Here is an 11970-nt window from a genome sequence, read left to right as displayed (position 1 = left end):
ATGTAAGATATTTAAATATAAATTATTTAAAAATCGATAATAGAAGACCCTGTAGTGAAACAGTGAAACGATATAATTTATTGACTACTGTGTCTTGTATTATATAGGTTTAGGACGTGTAGGTACTTAGTTACTGTGGGTAAACATTTGAAAATTTAAAATAAAAGATTTATTTTTATAATTAAGTACATTTAAAAAGTTCTATTAATATGTAATGTTTGTAAATCACTTAATTTTCAAGACATTTTTTAAAATAAAAATAATTTTATCTGAATATAGAACATTTTAAACTACTTATATAAAAATGTAAAACATATAATTTTTTAACATTCATGGCAGAACTAAATGAAATCAAATTTTTTAAACTATATGTATATACGTAGTATATATATACATGACACATCACAACCACCATAATGAGAAATATGTATCAATTTTAAATGTTGATAGAATATCAATTATATAATAAAACTTTAATAAATAAAATTATCAAAATAGTTATTGTAATGACTAATAACTAATAAATGACAGTTCCGTTGAGCTTTGATTAATAATTGGAAGTATTTTAACACTCTTATTTCTTATAAACTATTGTCTGTTAGGTACTTATAAATTATAATTAGGGACAACATATTATCATAGGCAGACATATTAACCCCCAAGTATTTCAATAGACCTCCCCCCTCAAAAAAATCGAAGGTATTATTATACTTGTGTATAGAAAGGGGGTGCGGGGTCACTTTACATTGGATTATTATAGACCCCCTAAAAATTCAACCAAATGTCCACCTATGCATCTTATTCTTATAATCTTATACGTATACATTTTAAATTCGTCATGTTTGAAAATCGACATGAGTTGACGGTTACAATAATCTTAAGTGAATCTAAATGCTCTCGGAAGATTGCTGATTTACAGTGAATAGCGACCATCTGCTATAGTGGAGTTCGACACACGTTAATTATATTACCACACATAAAAATGAAGTAGTTGATTTAACTTGATATCACGTTGACTCAGTTTTTATTTCAGGGATGACTGTAGTGAGAATATCCCCCGGAAAAAAATGTACACGATAATATTTTTTATTATTTACTCCTATGGCATATGCATACCCCCGTGAAAATTTACGATCCCCCTTCCCTAGAAACAGAAAATCTGAAATAAACACTGAATCGACTGCATATCAACTGTAATAAAATTTAAATTTAAGCTCACAGTATTGAGAAATTATATTATTCATTAAAAAACCCAAAATTAGTTAAATTATGAAGTTATGAATATAGTCAATATAATTCCGGTAATTAAATTAACAAAACAAAGAATGTGGTTTTAAAACTTGAGTTAAAATCATTTGAAAATAATATTGTTGTTGTTTTGATTCAAAAAACAATGTTACAATTAATATATCACATTATATGTGACATAACAATAAATTATTTTATTTTACTCCAAATTATTTTTGTGTACGATTTTAATTATCTATTATAGTTAAATCAACTGCATAATTTATTTATTATATACCACGCATATATTATATTATATGAATGTGTATGTATTAAAATAGGTATAGTATGCATTTTGTAATCATACCATTATTTTACTTGTAATTGAAATTAAGAAATTTCTAAAATATAACAAACATATAAAAGTCGTTTTTTAACCAGTATTCGATTGACGATTTATCACTGGAAACTTCAATATAGGTATACGCAACACAATATAATATCTTATTAGTAATTACGTTTATCGGTATTACTATGTATTATAATATGATAGGTAATAACTATTAAATAATAATATTATAATTACATTATACCTATATTTTAGATGTTACATTGGAGAGCAGTTTTAAAAATACAGACAGAGATTAAATTGAATGTGTATGCATTGTACATATATTTTTATACGTTTGTTGTCATTTTTACGACGTGGATGGTTATAAAGAGTAAAATGATATTATGTACTAGTGCGTCAGGTATATGCGCACATTTTATTATAATATATCATATTAAAAGGTTTTGTACTTGAGAGGAATGCGTGACGTACGCATAGAGCATAATAAATAATAATAATAATAATAATATTAATACGGGGGATGACTGTATGCTGCGGCATGTACACTATATACGGATTACGCCGATTACGGACTCTGTTAGCTCACAGTAAAATAAAAAAAATTACTTCCGCTATAGAATGTATCTATATATTATATACTTTTGCGTAAATATATATAAGTAGCCTGTAAGTATGTATCTGTGCATGTATAATATATGTATATATATATATAGATATATTTTATACGTCAGCGATTCGGCTGAATAATGTCGACGCATATAATCCGTTTAAAACGCACGCATTAGTCAAACCCTATTCGGCCTTCTTGAGCATATATAATATAATATACACAGGGTAATTCACCAAGCATTAGTAGTGCAGGAATGGGGTACAAAGTCGATTATATATTCCTAGCTTTAAGTATAGTTAATATATCCTTCAAGTATTCTCGCCCTCATTTTTCTTCAATAATTAATTTATTCAAATTCTGATTTTTGTAATTAGATAAATTTAAAGATGTGTACATGGGCAGTATAAACCTCTCTGTCAAATGAGAACCAATATTTTCTACTGTAAATAATGAAGCGATTGATTTTCTTAAAAAGTTGTATAACTGTATAACTTCGAAATTTGAACGAGTAAATTTTAAGTTACTTATACCATTATGTACTAAGAATAATAAGTCCACTGTAATATATAAGTTTAAAAGATATGCGAGGGTTATATACCTACTTATGATGATTTTAAAATTATAGTTATTAATCTATCAATATTTTATATAGTTTGTTATTATTGTTTCGACCTATTCTTTAATTTTATAAAATAACTTTTGGTGAATCACCTTTTTAATCATCTTATTAATTGTAGCCTATAGGTTATAGGTATATATTTATTATGCTTATAATCGACTTTATACCCTGGGTAATATACGTCTTATATTATAAGTACTACCTTGTTATTATTTGTCGTAACTATCTGCAATTATTATTTCCATAAGAAATGTTCATTACGTAAAGAGTACCTAATCTCTCATCACTTATCATTTTCTCAATAAATGTACCTACCTTGGTCAGTTTCAATTTCAATGTACAAAAACCAAATATCGTATACGAGTTTATCTAGTTTAGAAATTTCTACATTTTAAATAGCTTAACTTGTATGAAATATACATTAAACAAATTACTACTTGATCACGATTAATGACTATATTTTCTACATTTATTTTGCTTCTTAAGAAATAAAAAAAAATGAGTGATTGTGTGTGAGTCGAAGAAAAAATTCCCCTAATATCGGAAATTTAAAATAAACTACAGTTTCAAATCAAATAATAACTGATTGTTATTATAATTTATAAGTCAGTATTAAAGGTAATTAATTAAAGTTATATGTTTAAAACTTAAAAAATGAAAATCAAATTAAGTTTTTTGACTAGTCCATTCTACTCGTATATTATAATATATTTCTATATTAATTTCAATTTTCTGGTTATTAATTTGTTTTTATTTTTATGAAGTAATTTCATATATCGTAATTTCATGTTAGGTAAGCAGGCGCGTATACAAACATTTTTTTTAAGAATTGGGTTAATAAATTGTACACTTCTATACTTATATAAAAATAAATTAATTTACAGAAACCACGTTTATTCTATAAAACATCTTCTTCTTCAAGGCGTTTTATAGGCCATTTAGGCAAATTGGTGCAACAACCACTTGCCTCCATTGGTTACTGTCTCCTTCCAGTTTTTTCCCATTCTCTATTCCAAGCGTGCGATGGCACACGTGCATGTACTAGTAAAAGCACAGTGTACCACAAAAAATTAGTACTAGTGTAATTTATTGCTTAATATATATTATATAAATTTATGATTATATTTTAATATCGTTATATATTTACCAACTAGTCTATTATTAACGAGTATATGTATGGAGGTACTATTCTAATAACCTTATATATTTGAACATTTCATGACAAAGAAAATATTTTTTTACCATGGTATTTTTTAATCATAGGTAAGATAGAACATTTGATACAGCTCTCCCAAAACCTAACGAAATGCAACCCAAAGTTCGGTTCGGTTCAAGTTCGAAAAAATAATTTAAGGTTCGGTTCAAGTTCGGTTCAATTTAAAAAAAATCAAGGTTCGACCATGATCATTCATCATTAATTATTATAATAATTAAATAGGTAGTAGGTACCAATATTAATATTATATTTTCAGAAAATTTATATCAACATATCGTAAAAGTAAATACTAAACAAACTAAAAGTAAATAAATAACTAATAACTACTTCAAAAAACATATCTTTAAAGTTTAAATATACTTAGTGATGTAAGCTGACCTACCGTCTGTGCTAAAAATCGTTTTTCGTTTACCCACTCGACGCCTAAATGCCTAGAAGAACGGTACCCACTTGCCTTCCTTTTTCAAGTGTTTTCCATACAAAACTTGCATATTGCACACAGTTTAAGTTGTATTGTACTGCTTTATTAAATAGAGATTTTTATTCTCCGAGAGATTATAATATTTACTGATATTTTTTCTTTAAGACTTAGTTTTCATTTCTGATGTTTTGACCCAATATCGTACATAGGCAACCCAACGAACGCGTGAACCCATTATCTGCGGGTGATAAGGCACAATCCAACGGGTGCAGCGCGAGTTATCTACATTTTCCGCGTACATGTCGAAAACGAGTACGAAGTAGCACTACCGTTCGCCGGCGTGTTTCACGACTCGTCGAATCGAGTTTTTTGGCTCGATTTCATTAGTTGTACCGTCGTCAATTGTACCGATTCGCCTTCCGTTTTGATTGTTGTTTAAAAAAAGTTATTTTTCTATTGCCCACGTTAGGTACTTACCAAAGAGTATTATTGTTTATTTTTCCTTGTCAAACACTTAAATATATCTAACAAGTATTACCTATAAAATATTAGAAGAACAACGATGTTGGGGGAATCTGACGAGTTTTCGGAAATACTGAAAACCGGCTTTCCAATGTATCTGTTGATCGCCATCCCGTTGCTGTTGGTCATGAGTCCGGTGAGCCCAGCGAACGCGGCGCACGAGTTTACTGTGTACCGCGCCCAACAGTACAGTCTGCAAGGCACCACATACGGTAAAGTACTAAAGTCTCGACTGCGAAACGTTGTTAGTCAGTTCGATGATTCTGATTCCATTCATTTTCTCCAACAGGTTCTAAAAGCAGTATAATCAATTTGGAGGCTAGATCGCTGAAAACTTGGAGCAGTCGGTCTAGGCATTGTGTGTTTGTACTGATGGACAATTTCACAACAGAAGCGTATGAACAAATAGCGTCCGGATCAGGTGCATTAGTTCTGGTCGTACCGCCTTCACCGCATACTCGAGAGCAACAGAATGTGAGATATTGTCTTAAAGTTATTCCTTTTATTACTTATTAGGTACCTAGTCAATAGAGTAAGGACTATTTGTTAGCATCACAAATTTTATGGTTTACTTCACTCTATATTTTTATTTTTAGTCCAAGTCTTTTAAATATTTTTAAAATGGAAATTTATGCATAAATTATAATACTTTTTTCCAGAGAATGCTAGAAATAGAACAGGCAATTTTATCGTCTGATACTGCCATACCAATATACATGATAAATTGGTCTACCGAAGTCAACAACCTAATGAACGATTTGGCTGATAGTAAAATTATAGATGAAAATGCAAGTTCTGCAGCCAAAGGTGCCAAACATGAAATAGTTTTAAATTATAATTCCTAAATACTTTATATGTATACATTTTTTTTTGTTAGCTTTCATTAATTCTGTTTCTGCAAACGGATATCAAATAGTAGTATCAGCTAATAAACCAGTTTTGCAACAGAATATTGCCATATCAACAATACAGGTAAATTATTCAATGTATACATTTGGTTTTACATAAACAATTATATTGGACTTAAAAGTATGTATTTTATCAGGGTCAATTGATTGGATATGGATTTCAAGATAAGTTACCCAGTATTTTGATTGTTGCTCATTATGACAGTTTTGGTTTAGTGCCGGTGAGCAATCAGTATTTATTATTGAATATATTAAATATATATATTATTTATAATAATAAATAAATAAATACCAAATATCTCCATGTAAAAATGTGTTGTACATGAATGATTTAATCTAATTTAATCTAGGAGTTATCATACGGTGCTGACAGTAATGGTTCAGGAGCTGCTATACTTTTACTTTTGGCTAAAATACTTAGTCGAGTTTATGCAGAGAAAAATAGACCCAAGTATAATGTCATGTTTATTTTAAGTGGTGGTGGTAAGCTTAACTATCTAGGATCTAAAAACTGGATTGAACAACAAATGGAGAAATCCAATACATTACAAGTAATTATAAATATTTAAATATTTAAATTACTTATTAAAATATTTTAATTAATAAAAAATATTATTTATGTGTTAGGATGTGTCATTTGTATTATGTTTAGACTCATTGGGTAGTGATAAGAATATTTATGCTCATGTTTCAAAACCACCAAAAGATGACAGCAAAATGGGAAATTTTATGAATGTAATTTATTTTATTTTATGCCTATATTTTGTTATTATTATGTTTATTTATTTTTTACTATTCTAGGAACTTAATAATAATTTAGTAGAAAATGGACTGAAAATCATTCATAAAAAGATAAATCTAGGCAGTGATACACTTGCTTGGGAACATGAAAGATACAGTATAAGAAGGTTGCCTGCTTTCACTCTATCTAGTTTAAAAGTATTATATTTCTATTTTAGCTAATAATTGAAATATTTGCATCATAATTTATTTGTTAACAGAGTCACAAAAACAGTTCAAGAAGATCAATTTTGGATACAAGCGAAACATTAGATTCAAAAATTGTGTATCGCAATGCTCAGATTATAGTTAAGACTTTAGTTGCTCATCTGTATGATTATAATACATCTGAAACACCCAAAGTTGTGAGTTCTATCAACTATTATTTTTGTAATATTTTTGAATGTGAATTTTGTTTGCAATACTAAATAGTAAATAATATAATATGGTCTTGTGAAGTATCTATTAATTACATGTATCTGTTACCGGAAATGTTGAAATTTAGGAAATGATGACAATTCCTAGTAAATGTTGACAGTTCCTAAAATCGGAAGGAAATGATATCATCGCCTAGTTTATGTTATCATTTCCTAACGATAGTAGGCAAAGATGCCAGATTTTTTAAATTTAATCTGACTTATTTAAATATTACTTTTATCAAACATAATTATTAATTAATCTAGTATCACCTTAATAAATAATCAATAAATAAACAAGAATTTTTTTAACATTTTAATTTATGTAATTTAAGCTTTTTAAAAATTTTTTATGATTTGCAACGTAGTTACTCATTTTTATTTTCACATGGCAAACTTCCATGACATTTAGAATTACAAATTCTAGATGCCGATCTGCAAGCACACCTGTTCGTCTTGCATTTTGTCTTACATTAACATCGGGTATATCTTTGTGCCCCTGAAATACTATTTACAGTAGCTTCCTCCCGAAGTGATAATGGTTTTATATAATTTTAATATATAATAATTTTATAAGTTTATTTTATATACCCGTGTATCACCGTTTCTCATTTAATATGAGTTCGACAGCATTATTAGTCCGATAGTGTCTACTATATAGAGAGTGTAAAGGACTATAATATATAGTTTTATTTAATTAATTTATAATAATTATAATTTGTATCGAAACAATATTTATTAATTTTTACAGTAAAATATACATTTTTAATATCATTTTATAAAAAAAATAAATTAATAAATGTCATTTTATGCATTTTTTTTATATATATTTTTAGATCATCAAATTTCGGGCCCTAATGATAACATTGCCTAATAAACTACGGAAATGATGACAATTCCTAGGCGGTGATAACATTGCCTTCCGCTTTTAGGAATTGTCAATATTTACCAGGAATTGTCGTCATATCCTAAATTGTCAATATTTCCGGTAACATATCTACATTAATTAATTTTTTTTTCAGAATGTTGATTTTGAATCGTTGCGTACGTCATTGGATTTATTAGTTTTACAGCCTAGATCCACACAAATAATAGCTCAAAAAAACCATCCATTAGTTGATAATTTATTTTCATTGATGAGTAAATATTTAAAGGATGTTAATGTGTCTCATCTGACTGCAGACAAGGTTGATCCACAGTTTTCATTCTATACAGTTACTAGGGCTACTTTACAAGTTTACAGGTTAGTAAAATATTATAAAATCTATGCCTCGCGATCCGATTTATACAAATTAATTATGTCTTATCTTGTATAACTGATAAATGTATGATACCTTTGTTGTGTATATTTGTAGTGTTAAACCAGCTGTGTTTGATCTCATTCTTACTCTAGCAATAGCTGTTTACTTGACAATAGTCTACTTCTTTATTCAGGTAAGAATTGCATAGAAATAAACCTGTTGATATTAATCCTAATAAATTATCAATTATTTTGATTTTAGTTTGTACCAATTATATATGATTTATACATTGGTACATCAAAACCAGAATCTGTTATAAGTTTGCCGAAGAAAAATAACCGCAAAGAAAAACAACGATAAACAGATTTATTTATTTTCTGTTTTATTATTTTGTTTATATATTTCTATATAAATATAATTTTTTTTTTTTGCTCAAAGCAAACTTTTGTAGTCAACTTTAATATGTTTAATGTTTTTTTTTTTTCTTTTTAGTATCTAACACGAGTACAAATTGTTACTGTGTATGTTTAAATAAATAAGGTTTCAGGTTAGTGAATTATCAAAATGTAGTGAAATCAATTATTCACTAATAACCCCACTCAGTTTACTTTGTACTATTCTAATTTTGACTGATTAGAGTATTGATTTTAAAATATAATTTTGTTTCTAAGTGTAAAGAGTTATAAACATTTTTTACATAATACATACGACGAACAATATTATAACTTATAATAATATATATAAAACAACACTGCCCGTGTTTGCTCATTTTTGAGATAAATCACTTCATCAAAAGTCAAAGTTGGAACACTGAAGTATGTTAATGATGTGTAACAATAATTAACAAATAATGGATTTTTTTCATTGGTTTATTATTATTATTAGTATTTTATAATGAAAATGTATTAATTGCTTTTTTGTTAATGTATTTTCAAATTATTCATTATAGATTGAAATTTAAAATAAAAAACTTTTTCAAGGACTCTTAAGCGGATATGTTATCTGTAAAGATTTAATTATTAATTATTTTCATATATTTTTGTATTGTAATATTGTTTTTTTTTTATGTTTTTTCCAAACAAATTGTGTGTTACAAACATCCACTTATAGTCGATATATAAATAAAACAGAGGTAACAGAAAGTGCACAACAACATTTTTTTGCTGAAAAAAAATTTTATGTGCCACTAGTTTATACTAACCAAAATACTAAATCATAAAATAATATCATCAATCTATCCTAGTAAATACTCTTATGAAGTTTTTATTCTATTATATATTTTTATCTATTGAAGTTAATTTTATTTATTTGACTTCTTCTTATCGTGTCCGGTGTTGGGGCTACAAGCTATTAAAGTAATAAATACATAAAGTAATCTAAAAATAAAAGTAGGTTAAAATATAAAATAAATATTTAGATATTTAGCCAGTGAGTGGCAATTGATATTACCTTTTCGTTTGCTAGAGCCAAGTCGTCAATCGTATATCCTGGTGGGATAGGGCGCACTGTAGTAAGTGGTCATCTGATTGGTCTTAGGCTCTTCGCCACATTCGCATAGTATGTCCGGTTCTTTCTAGTATCCCCATTTTATCATGTTCGCTTTTGTTTTAGTTACTCCTGCTCTTAACCTATTTAATGTCTTCCATATAATCCATGGTTGATTTCCTCCACATGGTAAATGTTTAGCAGGCGGAACAGGTTTTTCACATAGTAGCTTTTCTCTCCATTTTCCTATCCTATGTTGTTCCGGTGGATCGTGGTTGAATTGACAATAAAGCTTTTTTGAGAATCGAGATTTAAATCTCCTTTGGGGTCTTGAGTAACAGAGTAACCATGTATGCCGTATGGGGTGTCTTTGGTCCATTGTTTGTTTGGTTCTCTCTATCCACGTGTCCACATATCTCTCGGTATTCTTGATGAAGCCATTCCTTCCTGCTAATGGTAAATGGATGTATATATTTAAGTGGCGTTGGTTAAGACATTCGGTTACAGGTGACAGGTCTCATCAAGGGCCGTGTCAATATGTTTTGTACGTTTAGATTGATTCCATACTAGGCTAGCATACTCGCCAACGGAGAAGCAAAGTGCTAGTCCCAGTAGTACATATGTTTGGAGTGACACCCCACTTGATACCTGCTAGTTTCCGTATTAATTATTGTTCTTGCTTCAACTTTCATTTTAGTTTTCTTACACTGTTCTTTGAATGTGCGAGTTCTGCCCAGTATAAGCCTCTATAGGTAAAAGAGGGTTTTCTGTACCCATTTCCAAATAGTTTTCCAAGCCATTCAAAATTTAGTTCTCTTTGCCTCGCAGTTTCGGAGATGGAAACTGCATACCTATGTTTTATCTGAATTGCGTCTTAGTTGATTTTTTTATGTAATAATTTGTTAATTCTTGAAGTCTTGAAAAAGAAAAATTTTTTTTTGGGAGTGGCTGAGATATTTTTAATTAGGTACCTATATTGAACTTCTACAATTTACATATGATAGGACATAATAAACAGACTTAATACATATTTCCTGGATTTCTGGGAGCGGCGGGGGAGGGCTTAAGCCCCCTCAGCTACTATAAATACGTCTGGAATGTAATAATAAATATTAAATTTCGACAACCGGAGGTTGTGTCCTGCACTGCTAGGGCCAAATCGTTTGCATATAAGTAATGTTTTGTTTCTTTAATGATGGCGGGTTGATCATCGGTGTATATATTAAATAACATGGGCGCTAATACACTAGTCACCTTGGGGTAACCCATTTCGCTGGTTTCTCCATCTGCTCAGTTTGGTGTTTAGCGTGACTGTAAAACGCTGGTTATGTAACATAGAGTATATTATTTGGACAACGCGCCAGTCATTCGTGCATTTGTATATCTTTTTAAGTAGAAGATTATGGTTCACTGCATTGTACACAGCGGATAGGTCTACAAAAACCACCCCTGTTACTTTTTTGTTTTCTAAGTCATCCTCTATATGTTGACACAGGTTTAATACCTGTCCTGTATAGTTTTTGCATGGTCTAAAACCAGCCTACTGCGGGATAAGTTTTCTTTCGACTTGACACTTATACGATTCATGAGCATACGTTCGTCTGACTTAACTACTTAAGAGGACGTTATACCCGCATGTGTTTTCTCTGTCTTACTAATGTAGATCATAGCAAATTTTCATTCAGCAGAACACATTTTGTGATGTTAGTTTTAATATTTGAGTAAATTTACCTATTATTAAATTTAAAGGTAAGAATATTATCTAGAAAACGTCACATAAATTTATTGATATTATCATTTTAAAGTGAGTTATGAATATTTTACACAGCTATAACTCACTTTAAAATGATAATATCAATAAAAGTAGGTATATGACGTTTTCTAGATAATATTCTCTTACCTTTAAATTTGATACCTAATAGGTAAATTTACTCAAATATTAAAACTAACATCACAAAATGTGTTCTGTTGAACGAAAATTTGCTATGGCCTATGATCTACATTAGTAAGACAGAGACAACACATGCGGGTATAACGTCCTCTTAATAATGATTGATTTGATAGCACTAGATTAAATAGCAGTTAAAATTATTACTTATAACATTTATAGCTAATATAAAAACATTTTTTAAGGTTTAAGCAATATATATAGGATAGTTAAGTAACCTAGCTA

The 11970-nt window shown here is 28.9% G+C and overlaps 1 protein-coding gene across 1 annotated transcript; it reads left to right on the top strand.

Annotated features, from left to right (window-relative positions):
* Positions 1-4724: 4724 nt before the first annotated feature.
* LOC132916900 (BOS complex subunit ncln) lies at positions 4725-9301 on the top strand. Its single transcript, XM_060977333.1, has 13 exons — positions 4725-4914; positions 4998-5179; positions 5257-5441; positions 5627-5774; positions 5845-5939; positions 6013-6096; positions 6226-6426; positions 6503-6610; positions 6677-6814; positions 6877-7020; positions 8094-8314; positions 8427-8505; positions 8574-9301. The coding sequence occupies exons 2-13, from the start codon at positions 5008-5010 to the stop codon at positions 8670-8672; spliced, it is 1674 nt and encodes a 557-aa protein (XP_060833316.1). The 5' UTR covers positions 4725-4914; positions 4998-5007; the 3' UTR covers positions 8673-9301.
* Positions 9302-11970: the final 2669 nt, after the last annotated feature.

This window comes from Rhopalosiphum padi, chromosome 1 (genome assembly GCF_020882245.1).
Source record: "Rhopalosiphum padi isolate XX-2018 chromosome 1, ASM2088224v1, whole genome shotgun sequence".
Classification (NCBI taxonomy): Eukaryota; Metazoa; Arthropoda; class Insecta; order Hemiptera; family Aphididae; genus Rhopalosiphum; species Rhopalosiphum padi.
The sequence above is the reverse complement of the archived record's forward strand: the minus strand, read 5'-3'. Positions and strand labels throughout refer to the sequence as shown.